At 46.7% G+C, this 27357-nt stretch overlaps 1 protein-coding gene across 1 annotated transcript; it reads right to left on the reverse strand.

Moving 5' to 3' along the window:
* Positions 1–3566: 3566 nt before the first annotated feature.
* Positions 3567–24085, reverse strand: LOC148756578 (uncharacterized). Its single transcript, XM_088801847.1, has 5 exons — positions 23946–24085; positions 18614–18809; positions 8624–8758; positions 5901–6047; positions 3567–3800 (listed from the first exon to the last, which is right to left on the reverse strand). The coding sequence occupies exons 1-5, from the start codon at positions 24083–24085 to the stop codon at positions 3567–3569; spliced, it is 852 nt and encodes a 283-aa protein (XP_088657973.1).
* Between the last annotated feature and the right edge of the window lie 3272 nt (positions 24086–27357).

Here is a 27357-nt window from a genome sequence, read left to right on the forward strand (position 1 = left end):
AGCTTTCTTTCCCCAGGAGGTCTGCCAAGGAAAGTCTTGGAATTGCCTAGAGTCAGGCCTGAAAAATCACACATAGGCTTTCCACCAGGAGCCGGGCCCCTCAGCATCCCATAGGCACCTTGCCCAAGGTCCTGTAGTTGCAAGTGGCAGAGCTGGAAGTGGCTTTGAGCTCTTCACCATCCCAGGGGCCTCCCACTTGTCCCTCCGTCCCTCCTAAGCTCCCCGCCTGTGGCACCTGAACACTTTCAAAGCTCCAGTGTCTCCCTTATGGGCTTCTTGCCACGGAACCTGCCTGCCCCACTCAGCTGCCAGGAGCTTGATGTTCTCACTTTGACAAATTAGCTCTAGAAGGCAGCAGCCAAAATTGAAAGACGTTATCTGCAAGCAGTGACAAACGACTCCATTAGCATTTGTCATCTCCCCATGGGTTATTTTATCAAGAGAGCTAAGAAAAGAGCAAAGAATGAATAAACTGCAGGGCAGGATGGGGTAAGAATGGATGTGATGGTTCTGAACAAGGGCCGAATATACATGATTTCTCACTGGGGCTGTTTGCACGGGGCCAGCCTAGAAGGTGAGCATGTCTGAGCTGCAGAGGACACCCAGTGAAACGCCTGCGTGGGAGCGGGAGCAGCAGGTGTGCGGTAGCACAGTTATAATCTCTTGCAACTTCACCTTCCTTATCTATAGTAATCATGGATTATTATAGCGGAACAAATAGTGTGGATTGAATGAGGTAAATCCACACAAGTTTTTAACACAGTGCCTGGAACAAAGTGATTACTCAGGATACGCTGGCTGGTGCCATTGTTATTACTTCTCACCTGTGAGTCCTGCCTGGCTCAAGTCCTATAGTAGACAGAACGCTTTGTCTGTGTAGGTCTTGCCTTGTGTATGAATGGGTTCCTGCAAAAATACATGTAGATGAGATTTATTATCAATTGAGAATTCCGTTGACAGTTCTTCCTCTGAATGCCTGGGCATGTGATCCAATTGGTGGGAATCTCTGTGCACCTCTCACTTCCATTGCCGTGCATTGGAACTGCCTGGAGCTTTATCTCTGCTTGGGTCTGGGTGGAAGGCTACACCTTGTTTAAAAGAAAACATGCCCAGGTGGAGTGGCACTGATGGGTGCCCTCCCTGGAACCCATACGAAGCCTACCTATGGGGACAGAGCCAGGAGAACAGTTTCCAGGCTCTCTGCATCACATGGAAAGGTGCTGGCTCGGATAGTAGATGGCCATCAGCTGTAACCAGCTAGCCATTAGCCACTAATATAACTGCCATGGCTGCGCTGGTTAGGGGGTTGGTTGATTGGCAGAGAAACACATGGCAGATTGCGGCTCCTACTTCCTGTGTCTACAAATATAGTGGTATGACTCCCCTATCTATTGCTCCATTGATGTTCATCTTTGGCCTCACCATGTCCTGTGTTCTTGTGTGGGGAGCAGGACCAGAGTCCCTGTATGACACATGGTGCAGCGAGCAGGGTATGGTGCCGGCCAAAGCTCCCCAAAAGGGTAATGGTGCAGTTTATACGTATGAAAGTTCAGTTTCAGGAAGCCCGTGAGGAGCGGCACCAGGAAAAGGAGGCGCAACCTGCTGGGGAGAAATGTGACCCCTCGGAGAATTGGGCCTCTCAAGCCTCCGGACGGCATGCCACCTTGTTGGCCGTGGCGGGCGTCACCTTTCTTTCGGTGGTCCGCTGCTGCCACGGGCTCCTAGAGTTGTGGACATCTGACACCGACGCCTCCACCCACTCGGATACCTGGCACGGTGAGCGGGACTCCAGCCAAGTAGGAATGATGTCTGACTCTGGATGGGAGGACATGTGGCCCCCACACAGTGTGTGGTGCCCGGTGGCCACTGTTCCAGGGAGCTCGACCCGGTGGAGGGGTAGAAAGACATGGACGGCTCTCCAACAAACATAGGCCAGAGAAAGCGAAGGTTACCAGTTAGCCATTGGCCACTAATATAACTGCTGTGGCTGGGCTAGCAAGCGCGGATTGCAGCTAGCAAGTGGGGTTGGTTGGTTGGTTCGCAGAGAAGCAGACAGCAGATCGTGGCTCCTGCCTCCTGTGTCTCCAATCCAGCCGCCAGTGAGAATATAGTGTTATGACTCCCCTATCTGTGGCTCCGTGAGTGTTCCTTTTTGGCCTCACCATGTCCTGCATTCTTGCGCAGGGAGCGAGAGCTGAGACTCTGCATGACACTACCCTTCTGTATGCAACCCTCCCCCTGAGAATAGAACCTCCCGCTGAGAACAGAACAGGTGGGGACTGGATGGCTCACGGTTAGAATAAAAGGAGAGAAAGGCAGAAGCTTGTACACACACTGCCAGGTCATGCATGAGATAGGCAGGATGGTTTCTTAATCCAGATGACGAGTCAGCCCATGAACAGGTAGAGCAGTGATGGCAGCGGCATTCAGTGTCTGTGTACTGCAGGTCCTTCTAGGAAGGGAACTGGATACGTTCTTGACTTCCTATGCTGGTAGATGGATGTAGTCACGGACTCTAGCCTTTAGGACAAATCTGAAAACCAGAGATCAGTGAAGTAGAATCCCGTAGCCAGAAATTATAAAGGGGAATTTGGCTAAAGGTAGAGTCATGAGTTTTTCTGTAAAGGGCCAGAGAGTAAATATTTTTGTGTTCATGGGGATGTAGCGTCTCTCTCACAACGCGTCGTCTCTGCTGTTGTAGCACAAAAGCATCCATTGACAAAAGTGAACGCATGGGTGTGTCTGTGCTCCAGTAAAACATTATTTACACAAACAGGAGGGCCAGATTTGGCCCGAGAGCCATAGTTCGTGGGTTCCTGGCTTAGGAGAAATGGGAAATACTAAAATACACAATTCTGACTGGGTAATTGTAAATGATATCACTAAGATGAAAGCAAGTAGGCAACTGAATTCATCAACAGAGCAGCCAAGGGAGGTGTTTACCCCACATGGAAGGAAGACGTGTGCCAGAAAGAGGGGAGCGGGGGTGTCTGTGGCTGATCCTGTAGCTCGGAAATAAACATGAGGATGTTAGAAAAAACACTGAGCCCTCTGTGAATCTGGGAAAAAGGTTAAGGATGAAACATGAAGGAATAGATTTTGTTTTTGTTTTGGGGGGCTGTTTAGTATATATTCAAAAGTTCGAAACAGGGACAGCATATGCCACCTGCCTGGGGACAGTGCAATCCTGCAAACAGATGTCATGGCTTTGGTAGCCACAGCCACATAGGAGGGGACCTGGCAGTGGACAGGGTGACACTCTGAGAGATGTTGGGCAGTGGTGTCAAGAAACAACCCAATCAAAACTATGAAAAAGGGAACTAGGCCCAATGATAAAAAGCACAAGAGCCAAAAAAGTAATCTAAGTGTTCCCAGACGCCAACACTAGTTGTCTCTAAATAGTGTGACTTGCGTAATTGTTATTTTGCTTGTACTTTTGAGTAGTTTTTATTGCAACTTATCTAAATGTAAAGTCAGGTTGGAGAACCTTCCAGCATTCCCGAGTCCCTGGTCTCTGACTGAATACAAAGCCTTGCAGCAAGGGGTGAGAAGCAGTTTTGCAGTTTTTAGTATTTTGCGTCATTAGATTTTGTCACTTTAACTATTGGGGGGAATAAGGGTGTTTTCATGTGGCTCGCTGGTTTTTCTTTCTCATGTGTGTTGCCATCTTTCCCCAAGCCCAGCTCTGTGGAAAACAAAGATAAGTCCTGGAGATTCCCTTTGTCGCTGCATGAAATGCTCATTTTGTGCATGTGCGGATTCGTGGGCCGGTCTTGGGGAAACGGAAGCTTTCGCATCTCCTGTAAAGCAATGAAATGACATGTGGGGTTGTGAGAATCTGTTCCAGCACCACAGGCTCAGATCCAGGCTCTACCCCCGACCAATGGTGACCTTGGGCAAGTTTCTTAACCTGTCTCAGCTTCTGTTTCCTCATCGATACGAGGATGGTGTTAATAGGGTGAGGGTCGCGGGGATCAGGATTTGGGAAGCTTTAGCACTACTCCTGGCACATAGTAAGAACTCACTAATACATGGCTGCCATTGCCCCCCCATGCATGCTCAGACAGCTGCTCTTCCCAGTGGCACTGTGAGTTGGGAGGGTGTCCCTATCTGCAGACTTTGTTCTCCAGCAAGACTTCAGGGGGTTGGATTTAGCAGGAAGCAGGTCAAATTTGGATAACCCTCATCTCCTCCCGGGTCTATCAATTTATGGAGCTGTTCTTAGTAACATTTCATCATGTGTCTTTGCAGCCTGATTTTGGCTCGTGGTTCAGTTTCTCTGGCAGACTTGAAGCTCCTTGAGAATAGGGTAGAGGTTTCCATTCCGGGGTCTTCCAGAGTGCTGAGTTCTGGGCTGTGCACATGCGTGGATGTCAGCCAGTGAGTGCATAGATGGGCAGCAGCTACCTGTGACACGAGGAACTGGGGCTCGTTTCTAGAACGTTTAGAGAGCAGTTGTCCTAAACGTGGCTATGCATTAGAATTGTGTGTGACTAGAGTGACCAGCCATCTGGTTTGCACAAATTCCAGGGACCTGAGACGTTCAGTTTTAAAACCAGAACTGAGGGACTCAGGACTTCTAGTGCTAACGGATGGAAAGTCCCGGGGAAAAATATAAAAGTAAGTCCTGGGAAAACCAGGATGAGTTGGAGCTTTAAAAACAGACTGATGCCGGGGTGGCCAGATGGCTCAGTTTGTTAGAGTGAGAGCTCTCAACAACAGGGTTGCTGTTTTGATTCCTACATGGGATGGTGGCCTGCGCTCCCTGCAACAAAGATTGAAAATGGCAACTGAACTTGGAGCTCAGCTGTGCCCTCCACAACTAGGTTGAAGGACAATGACTGGGAGCTGATGGGCCCTGGAGAAACACACTGTTCCCCAACATTCCCCAGTAAAATTAACAAAAAAGAAAGACTGATTCCTGGGACCCAGCCCTAGAGCTTCTAATTTTATTGGTCTGGGGTGAGGCTCTGAACTTCATTCAGAACCACCTGGATAATCGGCCTGGGCATTGTCATGGCTGACTATCCAGGTGGTTCTGAATGAAGCTCAGAAAAGGATGAGAGCTATTGAGTGAAAGTCCCTGACCTGGGTTCCTGTGCACACTGGACCTGTGAATGGGTCCCAGGGGGCCTGACACACAGGCCCTCTTCAGACTTTGGAGTGCTGATGAAGCGAGCATGGTTGGGAAGTACTGACCGTGTCCTGATACATAAAGGTGGTGAAGAGAGAATTTGTTATAAAAGGCAATTCCAAGGCCCCACCCAAGACCTTCCCAACTAGGAAACCACATTTGAATCAGGCTTCCCAAATTTTGGAACCACAAGAATGTAGAGCTGGAAAGTATCACAAAGATGTAACAGTACTAGTTTCAAGGAGATGCGTTTTGAAATGGTCCCACGTGAACTGACTTGGGTCCAGAAGGTAACAGATGAGATAGAGGGATGGGAACCAGAACCATCTTCCTTTATCACAAAAACAGCCCCTTTCTCCAGACAGCTTCCTCTCCTTGGAAGGGCCTTGTTTCTGAACACCACAGCTGCGAGCATCTGCCTTCAGACCTTCCCCTAAACCTCAGCTCGCTGACCTTCAGGTAGGCTAAAGGCGGTCTCTTGTGGTAGGTGGGATCGTTGTTCCCAGTTCTTTACTCCCTCCTAACCGAGGAGCTTCCAATAAACAAAAGTGAATGAGGATATTTCTCTGTAGCCTAGCGAGTGAGAAACACAGATGCTTGTGATGTAAACCACTGAGTTTGGGGGTGGTTTGTTATGCAGCATTTTTTTTTGTGTGTGTGTGGCCGGAATTGACTAACCCATTTTTCAAAAGGAGAAAGAACTGGAGTTTGTCACTGGTCTCACTAAAGGACTTGGAATTCCTTTACGGAAGAAAAGCTTGCTCACCGTGGTGGCGAGGGCATGGAAAGGGGAGAAGATCTGCCCAAACTGATAGCACTTGTGCGCGCTGAAGTCTCCGTAGTGACGGCGACGCTCCTTTCGGCTCGCCAGTCTCTTCTTCGCCTTCAAGTCGGTGAAGCACCAGAAGGGGCCCTGCTGGGGCAGACCAGCCACGTGCACCTGCAGCCAGGAGCCCAGAGAGCACGTGTTACCAAGTCCCACGGGGTCACCCAAGACAAGGTGTGCTGTTTAAAACAGGCAGCTCTTCTTCATGCCTCTCCTTCATTAGGTGGACTTCCATTTACCTTTCTTAATTTTCTGTGGCCTTGGGAGGCAGCTAAAAGCCCCCATCACCCCCCACCCCAGGTGTTGCTGGGCGTCTGCACAGTAGATTGGTGGTCAGGGCATGTCCATGCTGTCTCAGCATGGGACCTCCACTCTCCATCCCCCTGTATGATGGATTATGGAGTAAGGTCTTCTCCAGCCTTGACATGGCATGGTTTATGTGAAACTGCATGTCAAGAATGCCATAGGTTGAAGGCTATCCTTCCCCAAGGTGGGAGGCAGGATCTGATGTGTGACTGTGTGATGGAGGGTCCTCTCTTGTGATTCTAATCTCACTTTTATTAGAAATTGAGGAGCAAAGGAGCCCCGTTTGCATTCCACTAGGAGCGACACTGACACAAGATACCCAGTTGATTTTCCAAGCCAGAGGATTTCCCTTCACAGCACCCTCCCTGCCCACACACGGGTCCGCCAGCTCTCCTTTGAAGCCATCTCTTGTTGGCTTCCCACAGCTGTGGCAGCACCAGGTCCTGACATTCAACTGCTTTGATGCTTGCTCTCGACTGATTTTCCGGTTCCTGACCGTCTCACCTTTACCTGCGTTGTCTCTTCTGGCCTAGCCTCTTTGGACGGACAACAGAGTCCCAAATGCTGCCTGTTCATCAGTGTCTCCATAAGAGCTGGTACCTCTTCTTGCTCTACCCATGTATGGCCAATGGGAGAGTAATGTCCGGCCTAGATTCTTGGCCACAGGGCCCACCCCAGTCATGCTTGGCTTCCCCTTGTGTGCAGATGAGGCTCAGCAAATGCTGTGTCTATCTACATATTGATTCTTTTACACCCTACAGAGGTAGGGTTATGGTTGGCAAGATGGTGGATGGTGATTCTGGCTGTTGATGGCTGAGGGTGTGTCCGCCTTTCTGGCTGCGCCACCTGGGAGGTGGGGATGTGCTGAGGAGTGCTCTGCTGGACACACCGCAGGAACCTCATTCCAATTAGGGGGTTAGGCCATTTCCTGTCTCCCACACAGCAGGAAACAAAGATGTGTGTTATGTTATTTCTTCCAGCATTGACCATAGGGTGCCAGAAGGACACTGCGATAGCAGCTCTGGAGACAGAGGCGCTGACAAAACTCAGAGGCCACTAGGGATTTTAGAGACCAAACACCCTACTTTCTCCAGAAGGAGAAACAGAGACCCAGCAAGGTGAGAGAACTTTCCCGAGGTCTCTGTCACCTTCTCTTGCATCAAGTTTAAATTCACATATATAACTTCAGAGTGGTGACTCTGTTCCAAGGAAGGTGGTTCCCAGAGTCCACCTTGAAGAAAGGCAGATTGATGTCCGTGATCTTACGTGGGGTCAGACCAGCCCGATCACCCTGGATTGGGCCAGAGCTGACCGAGAGCAGAGCTGTATCTGCAGTGAAAGATGAGAGAGGCCTCCACCACTGGCCTCTTCTAGCTCTGCACCTTTCACTGACTTGTCATGTTGCTTCTCTTGAGAAGGGTCATCATCACCATCACCACCACCATCACATTTTTAATATAAGGGCCAAAGTGTGTATATGTCCCCTCTCCTGTCTGCATCGCCTCCCTCCTCCCCCACCTCCTCTCCTGCCTTGGTCCTAGTCATCTTTCAGGACTCTGACTTTAGCTTCCAATGACATGTCACCTTCACCAGAGTCCTTTCTGGCCCCCCACTCAGAGTTAGCCCCTCCTCCTTTGGGCTTCCAAACCATTTACCCCAAGGGTCTGTTACCCCCCTTGACTTACTGCATGTGTCTGTCTACTCAGTCATGTCCCAGCTAGACCCTAAGTTCCTTGAAAACAGGGCCTGTGTTTTATCCATCTACATGGATTGTGTCATGTAGCAGGTGCTCAACGGAAGCCTGACACATGAACAGGTAATTGTTTTGAGGGCCATTTCTGGATTTCAAGACAATAAGGACCAAGGATTAGATTACCACCACACTTTTCAAAAACATGTCTTTCACACAAAGTGACATGAACCTGTTAACCAGAGGGTAAGGGTGGGGGATAAAGACTCACAATGTATTCCACAGTGGGAGTGTAGCAGCAATTCAGGACGAGGAGGAGAAACAGAGGTGTCTGGGGCAAAACAGACCATTCGGAACATCAGAAAACTGTCCGATTTTGAGGATATCTCTTTTTTTTTCTTTTTAGGGAGCCCCGATGAGGTGCACAATGCATTATGACCGGGGTTGCGGGCTTCACTTCTCTCCCTGCACTGGTCTCACATGCAGGCAGGAGGCAATGGGGGTGGGTTGGGGATGGCAGTGAACAGAAACCACTTACGCTTGCTCCTTGGGTCTTTGTCAGTCACAGCACCTCGTTCGCTCAGCTCATCCCATCCCTGCGTGGGGCACAGCCTCACGTCTCAGTCTGCAAAGGATTAGGGGAAAAAGGGATCCTTGGAAGACTTACGTTGTGTATTTGGAAGCTCTTTGTTATCTGAGGAGACAGTTCCCAGCTTCGTCCCACAGGTTTGGTGGTGCTCAGACTTGGGATTAATGGTGGATAAACAGGTCTCAGGGGGATTGGCACCCTCCAATCTGTTCCAAGGAGACGAGGAGAGAAATGCCGCATTGTAAGATTCCCTGCACAGTGCTTGCTTCTTCCTCAGCTAGACCAGGGTTAATTTCTTTGTGTTTGACCCTTCAGTATAACTAGGGAGAGGCTTGTGCAACTGGGAAGAAAGCCGATCCTCAACCCAGGAATGAAAGAGCCAAGAGTGAAAGCTCTTGTTAGGAGATAAATTGAACTTTTCTGGCAGCTGAGAATGTGATATGCATGCTGGGCGCTTCTCTTTGCCAGGTGCAGTATCGGTCAGTTGTTTTGCTAAAGGCCATGTGAGTTGAGGTGATTCTCACTGTGGGGGGTTAACTGAGTAGGGAATATCATTAGGGGCCTCCAACCTGGTCATTTCATTAGGTTAATTAAAGAATGAGTCACATGACTCCCATTTTTCTGCATTTGTGCAGGATTATTCTTTTACTTTGGGACAGAGATCAGCAAACTCCCTCTGAAGAGGGCCAGATAATAAATATTTTCAGCTTTGTGGGTCACGTGGGCTCTGTTGCAACTATACATCATGGCCGTTATAGCACAGAGGTAGCCAGCCATCAACAACATGTAAATTAGTAGGTGTGTCTGTGTTCCAATAAAACTTTATTTATGGGCACTATACAATTTCACAGAATTTTCATGTGTCACAAAATATTATTCTTGTGATTTCTTTTTCAACCATTTAAAAATGGAAACACTATTCCTAGTTAGCAAGCCATCCAGGAACAGGTGGTGGGACAGATTTGATCCATGGGCCATAGTTCGCTGTCTCCTACCTAGTGATGCCTCAATACAGCCCCTGTTGCAAGGAGACAAGTGCTGGTTTCCAAAATAGAAATGAGTACTCTGAAGTTTTTTCAGCAATTTCAAAATCCATATGCAAGCTAGACAGCAGGCCCATGACCAGGCCCTAAACAAACCAAACCCAGGCTGGCGGGCCAAATTCAATGACAAAATCTAGCGTTCCAAGGGACACTGAAGTCATCCAATCCATGTTCTGCATTTTATGTGTGACCACACTTAAACCAACTTAGGGATACAAGGCTCTCCTTTATTTAAAGAGGGAGGGAGGCAGGGAGGAAGGGAGGGAGGGAGGGGGAGAGAGAGAGAGGAGGAGAAGGAGGACGAGGAGTGTCGTGCGGGGAGGCCTGCAGGGTCTCTGCTCCCGCTCCCCACACAAGAACGCAGGATATGGTGAGGCCGAAAAGGAACACCCACGGAGCCATAGATAGGGGAGTCATACCACTATATTCTCTCTGGCGGCACTATACTCTCACTGGAGGCTGGGTTCACTGGACGTGCGACCTGCTGTCCCTTTTGTCTGCAACCCACCGACGACTCTCTTTCACTCTCCTCTTGTAGCCACAGCAGTTATATTAGTGGCCAATGGCTCACTGGTTACAGCTGACGGCCAACTAGCCACAGCTGATGGCCATGCAATCACAGTTGATGGCCATTTACTACCTGAGCCAGCACCTGTCTATGTGAGGCCGAGAGCCTGGAAACTGCTTTCTGGGGCTCTGCCCCCACAAGGAGGACGAGGATGAGGAGGAGAAGGAGAAAAAAGAAGAAGAAAAACGGAACCCAACTCCTAGAGTAAATGAAGCCATCATCGTCCCTTAATCACCCATTTTCATCCTGACCAACTTTCAAGGATGCAATGCAGTTCCGTCTCAGTGTAATCTGACTTCTTAATGTTGTCAGAGTTATTTATTGTCCCACATATATGCACTGAAGGGTAAATAATGGCAAGACTGCATCTCTAGGTTTTCTTTGGCATTTTCCTCTATCAGCCATGACCTTGGATGGTGCTTATTTCCTTTTCCCCAGATTTTAGGAGCTGATGGTGTGGAGAGCCCAGGTGGGGAACCTGTGTGGTGTTTGCTGATGTGGTTCCTGAAAGCTTCCAGCAGCCCAAGGTGAAGCATTGCTCTTCTAACAAAATTTAAAAATAGAGAATGAAGTAAGCTTAACATAGCAGTTTTGCCCGGATGTCAGAGTAAGTATATAAAAAAAATAACTCAGAATGACTCTTTCTGGGATCTGCCAAAACCCCTAGTGGGATTCTGATATTTAAAAACTTTGCCCTAGTGGGAATGGGGTGGACTAGCACAGACTAGCCAAATGTGAACTCTTAATAAATGTTTGGAAAACAACTGAAAGGGGGCAGGGGTTTTGGAGAGGATTTTGTCTTGAACAGGAACTTTGCTTTTCCTTCCAGCTGAACTTCCTCCCGGATTGCATCTCAAGGCTTTGTAGGAGCGTGTGAAATTTTTTGGGGAAAGTTCTTTGGACCCCAGGCAAAGCAAATCCAGTCTTAATTTTACAACACCAGACCACACGTGGCTCTCTGTCTCAAATAGCTGCCACTGGCTCAGTGTTATCTTAAAAGAGGAATCCACCTTCCTTGGGCTTTGCCAAAGTCTCCTCAGTTAATCAATGTGTGCTTTTTGCTGCCTTTGCAACCCTCCTGCAAGGAAGCGTCAGCAGGTCGAAGGGGCTGGCCCCCACCCGCCTCTGGATGCATTCCTGGGTTGTGGAGTGTGAGTGCCCCTGGGTGTGGGAGAAAAACCTCTGATTAGAAGGGGTGGGAGAAAATGAGGCTGCCGCTTCCTCCTGCTCTTTTTCCTTGTGGAATAACTATGGCATTTTGTCAGTTTTTCAGTTTCTATCCTTGGTAATAGTTTTTTTTTTTGGGGGGGGGAGGGGATAGGGAGGAGTGTGGGTGGGGGTGAAGGAGGGGATGTTGGAGAGAGGTTGCTTTTGGGAAGTGATTAAACCCTGGAGATACACGTCATCACAGAAGATTGAGGAAGTTTTAAAAATCACTATTCATAACCTAGAAACTAGCTCCATGCCCTCAATCCTGAAAGCACTTCTCCTCTGGTTCAGAAAGGGTATCTGCAGCTTGGCATTAGATACTGAGCTCTTGGAGGCAGAGTTTGTGTTCTACTGATCTTCGAAGCCCCAACACCCAGCACAAAGCTTGGCATACAGTTGGTGCTTAATACATGTTGGTGACAGAGTAAACATTGAGAGAGCAAGCAGAAAACGTGCTGAGTACCAGCAGCTTTCTTGGCTACGTGGGCGATTTCATTTCTTCTCAATATTATCCCAGCTCTTCCCCACCGTAGGTGGGCTGTGCGCCTGGGAGTCCAGACCTAGGAGAGTGGCTTGAAAAGGTGTGAAATGTGTTGAATTTCAATTTCTTTGCGGAGAGTAAATGGGAAAAGGCACATGTCTCTTTGGCTTGTAATGTCTTCAGCAGTTTCTCTTTAAGGGGAATTCGGCATTCAGATCGTTGGGAAACTCTCAACCTTTGGCCCCAGCAGCGGTTCTCAACCCTGGTAGTGTGTCCGAGACTCCTGGGCACGAGGGGCTTTAAAGCATTCCAGCTCAGGGGCATACCTCAGGCCAAACACATCTGAGTTTTGGCAGATGGGACCTGCACAAACCCTCCGGGTGATTCAAATGTGTGCAGCCATGGGGCTGGCGAGAGTTTGAGTTCATCTGTGCTGAAGCAATAGTGGCTCCTCTGATTGTAAATTAGCAGTCAAACCAGGTGGCTTTTAAGGGTGCAAATAAGAAGCTGGTGGATTACACTATTTGATTGGAGTCAGCATTTTTTATGGTCGACAGAGGCTTCCACAAGCCAAGAAAACTGAGTCTTTGTATCAAAAAGTCATTTAGTTGGATGAAAGCTTCATTGCCGTTTGCCAGTTTTTGAGTGGGGCGGGGCTGGGGAACTATTAACATTGGAGAAATGCCACGATTTGTTTCACAGCAAGGTTTGCATTCTTATTTTCCGAATCCCCAGCTCCTAGCATGGGGCCTGCCATGTAGCAGGTGCTCAGAACATGCTCAAAGAATTATAGCAGCTGCTGCTTGCTGGATACTTCCTGTTACAGTCACCATCTCATTTAATCTGCAAAGCAACCATGTGACCTTGGTTCTGTCAGTATCTTCCTTTTACAGGGTGTGGTAGGCAGACTACTAAGCCTCAAGCTTCTGTTCCCTATTAGGCATGCCCTGTGTAATGCCCTCCATGTGAGTGTGGGCAAGGCCTGTGAATATGATGGGAAATTACTCACGATTGCTCTACATTACGGCAAGGATGAAGAAATTTTGTAGATGTAATTAAGGTCCCTAATCAGTTGACTTTTTTTTCAATTTGGTAAGAGTTTTTTTTTTTTTCAATTACCGTTGACATTTAATATTATATTAATGTACAACACAGTGATTAGACATTTGTATAACTTACAAAGCAATCCCCCACGAAGTCTAGTACCCACCTGACACCAGACATAGTTATTACCATATTATTGACTATATTCCCTATGCTGTACTTTACAACCCATGACTCTTTTATAACTACCACTTTGTACTTCTTAAATGTATGAAAAGGGAGCTCATCCTGGTGGGTCTGACCTAATTTGGGGAGCCTTTTAAAAGAGGGTCAAGAGGTTAGAGACTCAAGTCCTGCTGGGTGTTGCAGGAGCAAGCCACCGTCAGTTCTAAAGTTGTAAGTCAATGGATTCTGCCAATGACCCTGGGCCTCAGACAAGCCCCTCAGCAGACGACCCACCTAAACTGTGCCAGACTTCTCATTTACAGAACCTGTGAGATAATAAGTGGATGTTGTTTTAAGCTGCTGAGTTTGCGGTAGTTGGTTACATGGCAATAAAAAAACAAATATGCCAGTGAAGGAACAATGGTGCAGGGAAGCTGAAGGACTTGGCCAGGGGCCCATGTGAGGAACGGGTGCAGGTGTGAGTCAAACCCTAACACTGTCGACCCCGTGCTGTTTAACTGTGACATGGCTAACAGTTTGTAAAATGAGGCTCCTGTGTACTGGCTCACTGGTGTTCTGGGACAACACCAAAGCCTGCTGTTTTGCATCATGAAGTGGTTTAGAGGCAGGACGTGTCAGCATATCTCACACACAGTTTCTACACAGACATCGTGGGGCATCAGAGCCAACAGGGTGGAAAGGGTGTCTTTTCAGAGCCACACTCTGAGCTGCGGCCCCCAGCTGATGCATGTGTCAATCATGCCCGGGAGGAGGGCTAAGGAGAGTCTTTAATCAGGGAGCACCAAGGCCAATGTCATGAACATCAAAGCAACCTTGAGAAAGAAAGAGACGTGGCCTTGGTCACCTGGTGACACCCATCTTCCCACTGAGAGGATGCCAGACTAGTTTTTGCATCAGATCCAGAATTTGGACCGTCGACATTATTAGAGTTTGCCCTTCCTTAAGGAAAAGTTAACTCTTACTTCCAGTAGTAGTAAGATATATTTTAATCTGGCTTTTTCCATTGCGCACGTGTGTGTGTATGTGTGTGTGTGTGTGTGTGTGTGTGTGTGTGTGTGTAAATTTATTGGTGGGAAGGGTTGTCTTATAAGTTTTTGTTTTCTGGTACTCAACTAGAATGTGCCTTTCTCTTTTCTCTTCACCCACCTGTCTTCTTCCTGCCTGGAATGTGGGTGTGACGCACAGAGGTGAGCGGCCATTTTGGGAACATGAGACTGAGGAGAAGCAGAAAAGCTACACGAACAGCCTCGGTCTCTGATGCCATCGTCGTGCCACCTACCAGCCCTGCACTGCCTTCCTCTGGACATCTTGTCATGTGGGGGAAATATACTCCTCTTTCTGTGGGTGGCACTTTTCCCTTTTTATTCCTTCAGGTCAAACACAATTCGTCTGATATAAAAATCTACATCCTAAGGTATACTCCCCAAGGATTTGAGAATAGTTGGTAAACTGTCCGGTGTTAACATGTGAAAGGAGTAATTCAACATCTTTATTATAACTTAAGACTCCCTTTCTAGACTTGTAATCAGTGTGAGGGAAGGATAGGGACGCCTGTCTTCTTCAGCAGTGACTCCTGGGAGGTATGGATGATGGTGTGGGATGGGGAAAAGGACGGTTGAAAGTGTTTAATCAGAATAGCAAATCATCCTTTGGGCCTGATGTGTTTAATTTTGTTGGAGGCAGAGAAGACCTGAAAAAGAGTTGCTCTCTGTCTTTTGCACCCCTTACCTGAGTGCGTATGAGATCTAAAATCACACGTACAGGTCTGGGGTAAGATGAGCGGCCTGTACAGTGTGTACACCAGAGAGGCCACCTTCTGCATCAGTAGACACAGGATCTGGAAGAAGAAGGGGACAGACCCACTTTTTTTTTTCTAGTCCAATTACAGCGGAATCCCTGAATTCAGCTCAAGGGTGCCTGGACAAACGATAGAGGAGAGAGCTGAGGATGGTGCGGAAAACTAAAACCCTAAAACTATTTATTTGGGGCATGACTGAAGGAGGTGGGAATCATTAGACTGAAGAAGAATGAACCTAGTGGGGGACATGACAGTTATTTTCAAATATCTGAAGGACTGTCATGGAGAAGAGGAATCAAACTCATAGGACCCAGCCCCAGTGGTGGCATTGGAACGCATGATGGGGTGAGGGACAGGTTTGGATTTGGGGTTGCACACAACGCTAATAGCCACAGCCACCAATGGCAGAGCGGCCCGTCTCAGTAGATGGTCCCATTGCCAGTGGGTTTTAAGCCTGGAGGGAATTACCGTTTGTGGGGATGTTGTACAGCGATCCCAGCATATGGTCACTTGTTGGTTCCTTTGCTCAATAACTTCAGTGATGAGTTAAAGAGTTATTTAGCTTCTTAATGGTCAGACCATGGCCCTTAAGTTCTCTCCCCACTTTGTGATTCTCGGATGCCCTGAGTCTGATGAGCTCCGTTTTGCAAAAGGGAAAACAAAGGCACCAAGGTCTGGGATGAGTTGCACAAAGCCAGACAGAGTTTACTTGGTGGCCACTTCATTCTTCTTAGGATTTTGCTCTATCTACTGTCCTTTCTCTTTCGATCATTTGTTCTTTTCAGAAAAACAAACAAAAACACGAAGTCCTGCTCTGCTCAGCCTCTTAAGCATGGTGAGCATGTTTAGGCAGATGCTCAGGTTCTCAGTCTTGGTCTGAATGATGTGTTTTCCTGACTTCGACAAATTGGAACAAGCTCTCTTTTTGATCTACAATCTTCCAAATCTCCCCCAGATACCCCTGAGCGGAGGCGGGTTATAGGCAAAGACTGTGGTTCAGATTTCATGCAACACATGGCTTTCTGATCGGGGAGTGGCTGTGGGTTCTTCAGATACAGTCACCCCTGCTATTCTCTGCACTGAAATTCCCCGAATTGCTGTGGAAACCACACATTTCCAAGCAAACCCATTTCTTTTTAAACATTTCTGAATCTGTCTCTCTCTCTGTCACACACACGCGCGCGCGCACACACACACACACACACACACACACACACACACACACACTCACTCCACCACTCCACTGCCAATCTTTACATCTTAACATGAATGGATATTTCCTGCCAAGCTCTCTTGCCTAGCTCAGCCTCCATAGGTTTGGGAGTACCTCCTCAGGCAATAAAAGCCAGCCTCACTTGTGCAGCTGGGCATTCGACAAGCAAGCAGGGCCATCTAGTTCAGGCCTCCTTTGACTTAGTATTGCACCAGGCTTACAAGATGTAGCAAGAGCAAATTAGCAGCTGTGTAGGACTGTCTGACGCTGGTCAAAGCATATGTTGCAAAACTTGCTTTGTAATTTCCTAAGCCTTTCACGGTCAGAAGTGGGTAGAAACCCCCAAATGGAAGAAAATCCTAATCACTTTCAAGTGGGAAGAAAATAAGAAACAGATGACCTCACAGGGGTGCAGTCTGTGGAGTCTGAACTGCAGGCTCCCAGGATAAATGCTCCCAAAACATGGAAGGCCCTACTTTTCAGGGAGCAAGCACTGACATGCTCCTGAGATGACTTATTTGGCCCAGACTGGACCATAAGAGGCTGGGAGTGGTGTTCAAATTCACCCTCCCTCAGCATTGCTCTCTAAGGCTGGAGATGAGTTGGAGAAGGGAATGGGGCCGCTCAGTGCATTTGAGGCGTTAGTAACTTTGATCGTCTTTATCGGTTTTACTCACTGAGGTATTTTCAGCACCTGGAACAGGGCCTGACACAGAGTGGGTGCACAACAAATATTCACTGAATGAAAGAATGATTCCTTTTTTGTATCCTCTGCACTCCCGAAAGTTCTTGTCACTTAGCTGACTGTATAAAGGGTTGCTGCAGGAAACCAAGGTTAAAAAGCAAAAGGGGCTTTGATCTCTAAACAGAGCTAGAGAGGAATATAAATTAGGAAGGCTGGAAGAGTGGGGGAAGAATCGATATAGCCATGTGCAGGTGTTGGGGAAAGCTACTGGTCACGTGCAGACCCTTAGAAAGTGTCCAAGCGGGGAGGCAGGAGTAGCCAGAAGTTTCTCCCATGTGCCTTTGAAGTTGACAGTTCATTCTGAACTGTCTGCAATGAAGATTTCGCACTGGCTTTGCTTCATGGCTGAGGCTCTTCTCCTAAGATAAATGGCCTCTCCTCTCTCTCTTACTGTTGTGACACCTCTTCTTTTCCTTTATCCTACAATTCTCCTCAATTACTAGTTTCAGTCCTGGGGAATAAGACAGGGCTTTACAAAAGATCCATTCTCCCAGCTCTGTCGGATCTGGTTTGTGTCTTCACAGCTTTCGTTGGCTTGAATGTGACTAAAATTGAGAAGACGTTTAGGGAATGCAGGCTGAGATTTTCAAAGGGTGAGCGAGCAGCGTCTGCATCACTAAAAACCCTGATTCTGATTCTGTGTGAATAGGTCTCTAGAGGCAATTAGGAGACTTCACTATCCCCTTTGGCAACTGCAATTTGTCACCCTGTTGAACACTTGGAGTGATAGCTCTATGTTCATGACAGAAAGGGTTGCATCTTCCAGTTAGTAAACGAGGTGTAGAGATAACGTTTCACCTTAGAAATACTCTGTTGCTTTTCCCTCCTCCGTCTACGAGGTGCACTGAGCAGAAGCATCGCGTAGATGTCTTTGCAAAGGATTTGATTTCTGTAGCTCAAGAAAGAGATGGCAATGCAAGGATGTCTTGCCTCTATGCCTTCCCCAGCCCTCTGGGCACAAACAATACAGCCTACTCCGTGCACTTAACTGAGGTAAATTAGAGGTTTGGGAGCCACAGGCAAGGGTCTTTCCTTGAGTAATAGACAGGTTAGGCAGGGGAGAAGGGACAGAGGGGGGGAAAGGAGGAAGATTTTACAAAAGGAGAAAAGAGGAGACATGCTTCCAGCCAGCTCGGCCGCCATTCTGTGTGTCAGCTCCAGGGCCCCTGCCCGCTGCTCTGAAGACGTATACCATTGACACTAAATGATGTGTTCCCCGGACTTGAGGAGATACCTCATTGGCTAGTGGCTGTTCCCTGCCGTAATGGGATGTGCGTGGGGCCCAGATGTGTGCTTTGCTGGGCTTAGAGACAAGGCCAACTGTATGCACGTAAAGGCAATGAATGGGGAAAAGGGTTGTGGGCCTCAGGCCAGAGCCAAGCCATCCGCTGGAGATGGCGCTCTCTACTGCTCCTTCTAAGACTCAGATTCTCTCACGGAGAAGATGAGGCTGAGTCCCTGGGACCCAGGACATAGTATGTGGCTATAGAGCTCATTAGCATGCATGGCTTTTGGTTGCATTGGAAGCAGTCTTCTTTGGCCCAACCCCAGACAATAGCTAAATAGGGACATCAGAGCTTTTGAGCCAGAAGTTCCATCCTAGATAGCAGTGCCTCTGCAGAACTGTTGTTTGCAACCTTAATTTTTTCTATTAGGTGTTTCCGATCACATCAGCTCTGTCCTTGCTCCAGGAGGCTCCAGCGCCAGGACCCCACTTCATAAAACAAAGGACGCCTGCGAACGCATCAGGACTGGGTCAATAGCCCTGGGCTGGCCTTACCCTTGGCGTCTTTTCGTGGTTCTGTTTTGCTGTGAAAAGGGCCTTCCTCGGCAGGCTTGTCATCTCCTGTCTCCTTTGCTTTGTCCTCAGTGATCTGGGCACCTTCCGCTTTCTGTGGCATCTGACCATGGGGCCAGGCCTGGCCATCAGGCAGACCCTCATGCTTCCAGTTGTCCTTTTTGCTCTCATGGGGAATTCTAGATACAAAAACCCCACTGTCAGGAGGGATGTGCTGAGCGATTCAACAACCCCAAATGAGTGGCCCAGCAAGTGGTCAGAAGAGGAAGGAGCTGAACTGAAACTCCCCACTTCATGAACACGTATTTAAATCTAGAAAGAAAATGAATGGATACTTTCAACATATTTGCATATAGTAGTCGTGAGAGAAGGGTGGGACTATCTCCTGAGCATTGGGACAATTGAAGGACAGGTGTTCCACACGTAATGCTTCCATATGGTGGCTTTGGTGACAGCAAAGAAGCACATGTGCACACACACACACACACATGCACGCACACACGCACACACACGAGAAAGAAAATGGTTCTCACAGGGATGAAATACAGGTGGTCAGGAAACATCGAAGAACTAGTATTTCATTTTTATGGGGTACGATTAATATACTGCACGTCAAACTGTGTTTTCTGTCCCTCCCCCACCCTACCCCCATTTCCTAGCGTATCAATTATCTGTTTACATTTTGGGGGAGTATTAAATACAGTTCTCCAGTGACTCTCAAACATCCGCAAGGTCCTTCCTGATCTGACCCTGCTCACTCCTCCCTCCTGTCTTCCACGCCTCCCCTGGCACTATTTCACCAGCACAAGCATCCCAGTGCCCTGGACAGGCTGTGGGCTCTCAGACTTCCGGGACTTGGCTTGTATTTCCCGCTCTGCCTGGAGTGTAACACTTTCCCTCCTTCCCTGCTCCGCACTCCCCTCCTCCCGGGGAATTCCTCCCTGTCACTTCCTCTGTGGTGCTGTCCATGATACCCTCCCAATTCTCACCCTTGTGTAGGCGTGCCCTCTGGTCCCCATCACCTTTAAAATATCTCCATTCTAGTAATAACCAATTGTGCAATAAATGGTCTATTTTCATGCCTATTAGATTTTAGGTTCCATGAGGTCATAGACACTATCTCGGTCACCTGTGTGTCCCTAGCATGTATCACTGTATCTGGCTCAGTCCATATTGGATGGATGGATGGGTGGGTGGATTTCATAGTATTGGGTGAAGGTAGAAGGAAACAAAAGACGATAGATGCAAAATATTAACTACGTGGAAAGGAGATTCGGAGTTGGGGGCGTATTGAATCAACCCCAGTGATGACCAGAATGAGATATGAACAGAAAGCCAAGGGGGTGCTTCTGTACCCATGAAGGCTGCATCTGGAATTCATCAAGACTATCCTGCTACAGTACAGGCTCAGAGCACAGCACATGATTTTGCTTTGGCATTTTGTGGTGAGTCCATCTGCAGAAGCACTCAGTGGTAACATCTCTGGTGGGTTTAACTTTTTTCCCCTGAAAGCCAGAGAAATTTAATCTGAAAACCAACATCCTGGAGGTGATAATTAGAAAAGAACAGTTAAGGATTTAGAAATAACACTGTCCCTACTGGGATCTTTAGGTGAACACCAGTTTGTGAGCTTTCCTCGCCGATAAGTTAAAGAGGAACCTGAAATTTTCTTCATGCATACAAAAAAAAAAAAAAAAAAAAAAAAAAAAAAAAGCACCGTTTCTTCTTTTATGAGTTTAAACTTGGTTTCTGAAGTTGCGGTTTCTGCAGCCTCTATTCACCTCTATGGCTCTCTTGCTCGTCTCAAAAGATCCAACTTACACAGTTTGCATGCTGCACAGTTGGAAGTAGCTGGGCAGTTTTGTTTTTTTTAAAGGAAAGCTAAACTCAGGCTTAGATGAAGATCTGCTCTGTGTTTGATCATTAGATGCCTCCAACTTTTTTAGCAAGTTGCCACATTTGAACTGACAACCCTAAGGGCACATTTTGGCACATTAAGGAAATCTACACTCAGTAAATGTTATGATACATGTCCCTAGGGCCCTATCCAAGGGTGCTAAAGTGGTTCACTCACTTTGGGATGCTCGCTTATAAAGTTGTAGCTAAGTCTGACGGTAACCAGGCCTAGACAAACACACAAATCAGTGTGGGCCCCAGGATTCATTTAAGCCTTGCCTTGTCAAGATAAATAGGGCCATCAAGTGACTGCTGGGGAGCTGGGGACAATTGCCACCAGAGCACATTCTGGCACGTAAAAGTCATACTCAGAAAATGGAGAAGAGGAGAGAATGCTTTTTAAAGGGCCCTAAGCCAAGTAACCAGTGGGGAACTGACCAGATTGCCACCTGTTTCAAATTAAATGTGTTTATTATCGTTGCATCTCACTTCCCAGCTCAGCATAATCAGTTGAAAAACATCTTCTGTGATCTTAACTGAAAGCATATTTTTATACGTTTAACTGGCTGTTTGTTTTTGCAAAAAAGTCGTGACATTTGTTCCCTCGTGTTGACTGTGACGTGGGCTTTATTGGAGCTATAGGATGGTGTCTGTGGGCTCCATTCATTCAACACTCATTTTTGTTCCGTGTTACGTCTCAGACGCTATGCTAGGTGTTAGGGTAAAGTGGGAACAAGACACTAAGTAAATACATTCGTGAAGTAATTGTAGTTTGTGAAAGGTGCCCAAAGGGGAATACACAAGGGGACAGTGAGTGAGTAGCTGCCCAGGACCACCTTTCGGATTGGGTGGTCAGAAAAGGCTCTTTGGGCAAAAGAATTAGGAGCTGAGATCTGAAGGATAAGAACAAGCCATTCAAATAGAAACTGGGTGATGAGTATTCCAGGCAGAAGAAACAGCACTTGTAAAGGTTTTGAGACAGTCAGGGGCGTGTAATATTTCAGGAAGAGAAAACAGGCCAGTGTGGACAGAGAGAGGAAGCGTGGCATGGGATGAGGCTGGAGAGAGGCCGGAGTCAGGTCTCATGGTAAATGTTCAGGATTTTAGATTTTATTCTAGAAGCAATGGGAAGCCAGCAGAAAATGCCATGCTTGGATTTGCATTTCATGAGGATTAGGCTGGCTCAGCTATGAAACACAGGTTGGGGGTGGGAAGAAGGGGGAAGCAGGGAAGCCAGGTGGGAGGCCGTTGCATCCATCCAGGTGAGAGGTGATGACAGGTTGCGCTGGGAAAGCGTCGTTAGAGATGGAGAGAGGAGGGTGGGTGGAGGGGTTTTGGAGGTAGACCCGACAAGACTTGCTGATGCATTGGCTGGAGGCAATAAGGCAAAGAAGACTCCAAACACTGCTGGTGTTTGGACCTGAGCAAAAGGGGGTTGATGCTGCTACCTACAGAGACGCGGAACTCTAAGGGGAGGAACGGCTGCTTTGTGGGAAGGTGGGGAATGATAGCCCATTTTGAACATTTTAACTGGGGACACCCGCACTAAGCTCTATGTAGAAACAAAGAAGTCTCTTGGCAATGAGTCTCCTGAAAAGGGTAACGTTTAATTTATTGTTATAACGTTAGAAGTAATGATAGAAACATTTGGAAAAAGTTGAGATGGAGCTTGAGGCAGTTTGGGAATGAGAGATGACTCAAGGGTTGGCAGTAGATCTGGAGAATGACATAGCCTACGGAAATATGTAACCGTGGATTTTCTCCTTGGCAATTTCTTGTCTGACCAGACTTTATTTCTGCACTGGAATAAAAACGTTCAGTGAGGTATGAGTCCAGGGAGTCTGAGAGCTGCTTGTGCTGACGGAGGGCCCAGATGTGCAGAAAGAAGGGTGGGAATTATGATGCAAAGAGAGAAGAAAGTACTTGGGACTTGCATGGCACGCCTGGGGGATGATACAATCTACTTCTTTAATATTGTCCTTTGAGTGCCTGGTAGTGAACCCATTTTTTAAAAAGCCACTCTGAAAATGACATTTCTCTGTAAATCAGGTATGAAAAAAAATTGAGCTGCGGAACCTCTTAGCATTTCTTCAGCTGAGTCTCGGCATTCCTATTAATTTTCAGCAGATTCTGTTTGTTTTTCCACCAGCCTGCCACTTCCGTGCACCCGCCGTTCCACTCTTTACTTTGCTTATCTCTTTTTCCGTTTGGTGTTCTAAAGGTGTCCAGGGTGCTTTTAGGAAGCATAAGATTTGGGTGGTTGGTGAGCAGCCTGCAGTGCAAAATGCACGGTCCTGAGCTCATCACGGGTAACTGACGTGGAAGAATTGTCTGGTTTGTGTGCCTGGAATCTCAAGAGTCGTGCAGGGGAAATCTCCTAGTGTGGGTAGAAAACGCTTCAGTTTTGCAGTCAGGGAGGCCTGACTTGAATTCTTAGCTCTGCTGTTTTCTGTTTTGTGACTTAAGGTTTGGGACTTCATGTGTTTGAACCCAGTGACTTCGTCTGTAAAAATGTTGGTAGTGATATGTATGTAAATCGCAGGGTTATTGTGGAGATTAAATGATGTGAGCTAGTGAAGTTCTCAGCATGATGCTTCATTCATGCTGGTACCCACAAATAGTCCGTTGTATTGTTATTCTTCAACTTACAAACATAATGGTTGTCACTTTGACAGAACACAAACGGTGTTGGTTGGAAGCCCTGTAAAGGCTGTTGATAAGCATTACGGCCACGTGTAGAGGGGTGCTGGGGTGCTGGGTTTTCCTGTGATGGCCCACGCTACCAATTGGAAGCTCCTGGTGTGTTAACTTTAACTCACCCATTTTTAAAAATTGAATGAAAAACTGAAATTGAACAATTAAATTAGAAAATGGGGCCCTTTCCTATGCAATGTGGATTACACGTTTCTCTTAAAAAAAAAAAATAACAGATTGGGTGGCATGGGACCCCCACTTCCAGGTGGTGACCATCAGCTCTGACTTAGATGCAGATCCCAGTCTCAAGATGGCCTCTGGAATCCCCAGCAAGGTGGAAATCAGGCTTTGTGAAGACAGAAAGGGTTTTCTAAACTAGAGGTTTCCTTGAACATATAAAGAGCCAGGCTAGGTCAAATAGGATCAAAACTGTGGTGTAGAGCAGGCAGAAGAAATGACTTATGGGAGATTTCCACCAGCTAGGAAGAGGAAGTAGAAAGCATTGCCACGGGAGATGGGAGGATGATTCTGAGAGGGTAAAACTAGGATGCTTAGCACAGCCTGGAACCTGAGAAGTGACTGCCCCTTCCCTCAGGCGCCCCTTCTGCCACCCCACTGGGCTTAAGGAAAATTGGGGCGGGGGGTGGTGGTGGTGGTGGTGGTGGAGGAATTAGAAACCCTCACAGAAAGCCCCGAAGGTCTGAGGGAGAGTCAGCACATCTTGCCTCATCCCCGCTTCCCCACGGGGTCGCCCAGGGTTTGGAGGTGGTGGAACAGCCAGGGTAGAGGGTTTCTTGTGGCCCTGAGTTTCTGCCTGCCCTGCTGAGAGGACGCCACGGTGTTGAGAGCAGCAGCATCCTGGCATAGGCCTGTGGTCAGGGCAAGGAAGCCAGAGGCCATAAAACACAGGGACCTGGTGATTTGAGGGATCACAGGGACCTTAGGCTGCAGCAACAGATGCCAGCAGGGCGGGCACGAAGGACCGTGAAATCAGCCGCACCGAAGCAAACACCAGCCCAGGACATTTAGGGACAAGACCAGTCCACAGGTAAGGATTCCAGGGACTCCTGCTACAGGGATATGTCAGCTTCTCTCTGCACTCAGATCCTATGATGGAAGGGGGGTGGGTGGGAGCAGGAACCTCTTGAGAGAGGGAAGAAATAGCCTTTGCGTTGACTGGGTATTTACCCAAATGAGGCTGACTTGACCTCCAAGTGACATGTTTCAAACAGGAACAGAGTAAGTTATCCTTAGTTGGCATCTTGAACTTTTCTCTGCCAGCAGGAGGAATGGGAAGAGCTCCAGCATGAGAGAGTGGTGATAAACAGCAATGGACTTCATTTTTTGACACCCTTGAGTGTTCTACGTAAATTCTGATGCCTTCTCCTTGACTTTCTCACAAGCCTGACTCTTCACACCGGGCTTTTGCCTTTGAGCCTCTGAGTCAAATTAGGGGTGGTGAATATAGTAATACTCTAATACAATTATTACTTTTACTCATTAAATTATATTTATAATAACATTAAAGTAAGTTAGTACAGAAAATATCCGTATCCCCTACCCTATCGCAAAGATGTTCCATTCACATTAAAAAAATATTGTTTCTTTATCCATATTGTTAAAATACTGGCTACCAGATTGGTCAAACCTTCTGCCTAAGAAAGGCAGTGCTGCTGACAGCTAGAGCTTGTCCCTGGTGACATAAAGGAAGAGAGAGGTGAGCTGATTACCTGATGTCATGTGGCATCAAGCTTTGTTTGCTCAGTGGGGAGACCTTCCAGTTAGTGAAATGGGGCACTCTTACGATGGGGTTCAGATTCAACCGTGTTGACAGGATTTCACTCTTCTACTTCCTACTTCGTAGCCTTTGCCCTTATACAAAATCCCAGGATTCATGGGGATGCCTTTCTCTGGCATCCTAGACCCTGATTCTGGGAGCTTAGCCTTTTTTGGCATGTTGACATTGCGATGTTCCTGGAAGAATGTTGCAGATGGAATTCCTAGGCATTGAGAAACGGAGTCTTGAAGGGATTTTGAGCTTTGCTTACCTTTGTGCTCTAATGCACGTGGCATTTTAAGGAGGTGTTCTCACTGGACTGGAGAGAGAATGGTGATGCAAGATACCTTCCCCTGCTTGTATGTGTATTGCTCTGATTTGAGAGCGGTCCTCAAGAGTTGCTTGCTCGTGCGCTCCCCTTTCCTTGGAACTCTGAGGAGACATGATCAGATCTGCCCACATCCATGAGTAGGGAGATGCCTCGTTCAACAAGACTGCCTACCAGGGTTAATCTAGATGTGATATGGTGGAAATATTTCCTGAAAACTTGAAAAGAATGCAGATGATCTAAGAGTTGAGATAAAATTCTAAGTATGTGGATTTTATAAAGTGTCTTAATCATGCTGTTCAAATATCTAATGTCATTGTTAATTATTCTATCACTTCATCGATCACTTTGTAACAGATGAATATTAAAACCACACTTCAAGAAATTCAGTTTTTCTTAATTCTATTGATTTTTACTTTATATGAAATTACTGCTTTTATAGGTCAATCAAATATTTAAAATTTCGTATGGTTCAACCTAATATTTTGAGGCTATGTTGTTAATATTTGTTGTCTCTGGTTTCTTATGTTTTTCGGGTGTGTTATGTGATAACCTTTCTTGTTCCTAAATAATATTTTTTTACTTTAAAGTCTATTCTATATGACATTTATATGGTTAGAACATCTTTATTTTGATCAGTATTTTTCAAATATAATCCATGTATCTTTATTCTGATTAAGATCTATTTGGACTAACGTCTGGCATATTATTTTTTCTATATTTTTCCTTTGTCTCCCCCCCCCCCCCGCCCCCAATCCTGACTTCCTTTAGGTATGTACATTTTCTTGAATCTATTTATTCCCTCTACTCTTCTGGAAGCTATATATTCTATTGCTGTGATAGTTCTACCAAGAGACTCAACTCTGTTGATTTGATTTCCCCCCCCGCCCCAGGTAAACACCTGAGCTCCAGGGTATGTTCTAGTTGGAAATATCCCACATGTGGAACCCACTGGTTTCTCCAGAGGCCAGGATACTGTTTATTTGGTCACTTGTCAGCCCAAACACAGATGTAATTGGTGGAAAGGAGCTTAAATGTCCCTGAGTATAGTGGAGAATCAAGCGAGGCATTTGGTTAATTTGTAACACCCAGTTCTCACAATCGTACAATCTTTTGCCTTATTTAGATCGTGGTTCTCAAACCACGATAAACTAAATAGTCACTTTTTCTTCTATTTAAAAATATGTATTTGTACAAGATGACCCATATGTTCATTAAATATTATTACTCCCTGTTCACTAAAACAAGTTTCCAAGTTATTACTACTTGGAAGCAACTTAGCTGTAACTGAAATTACTTCCCATACATATGGAAAAGAAACATAACAAATTTCTTGAAACAGTAATAATTCATAGACTTCAGTAGAAGCTTAGATGATCTCATTCATTCATCTAGTCATTCGACAACACTATATTGAGTGCCAAGTCTGCACCGGGCACTGTGCCATCCAGTCCAAAGCAGGGAATTTTCGTTATATCATGGAACAAGTGAGAAGGACCACTTTTCTTGAATTTGTACTTTAAAAGTCACTTTATGGTTTTACTGATTTAGGAGAGTTTAAGTACAAACATAGGAGGACAGAAAAATGGGTGAGATGACGTTTCCAGTCACAGCAGACAAAGCGTTCCTTCACTGTCAAAGTCTAATAGACCTGAACTAAAAATTAGTCACCTGTGATGTTGTTAATAAACTCTATAGATAACTATGGAAGGAAGATATGGAGCCACAGATGTGTTTATTTTCCTTAGAAAAGACTTACTGGGGGGCAAATTTTGGGGTGCCTTCTTTTACTTCGTGACCATCCACAAATGATTATTTTTATAACAGCATATATAATCCCTAATGTAGCCTTCAAGAGGAAACAGTTCAAATGAGATGAGGGTTTTGCTCAGATTGGTTAAAGATGAGAGGAATGTTATTGATAAAACTGGGACGTCTTCAGTGTGATGGGGAAACTCAGCACCAAAGAAGCAAATAATTTGGAGGAAGAATGAAAGCATCTGGCGACTTTGGTGAATATCTGAATGCTGAA

The sequence above is a fragment of the Rhinolophus sinicus genome, chromosome 12 (genome assembly GCF_057876585.1).
Source record: "Rhinolophus sinicus isolate RSI-liver-muscle chromosome 12, RSI-T2T, whole genome shotgun sequence".
In the NCBI taxonomy this organism is placed as follows: Eukaryota; Metazoa; Chordata; class Mammalia; order Chiroptera; family Rhinolophidae; genus Rhinolophus; species Rhinolophus sinicus.

Excerpts from the sequence above, each read along its gene's own strand:
- LOC148756578 (XM_088801847.1), bottom strand. The coding sequence starts at position 24,085 with ATGCCAGGATGCTGCTGCTCTCAACACCGTGGCGTCCTCTCAGCAGGG. Across the intron at positions 8,759-18,613 it reads AACCACGAAAAGACGCCAAG|GGAACAGATTGGAGGGTGCC; the intron begins GGTAAGGCCAGC and ends CCTCGTCTCCTT. Across the intron at positions 6,048-8,623 it reads AGAGCTTCCAAATACACAAC|GGCCCCTTCTGGTGCTTCAC; the intron begins GTAAGTCTTCCA and ends CTGCCCCAGCAG.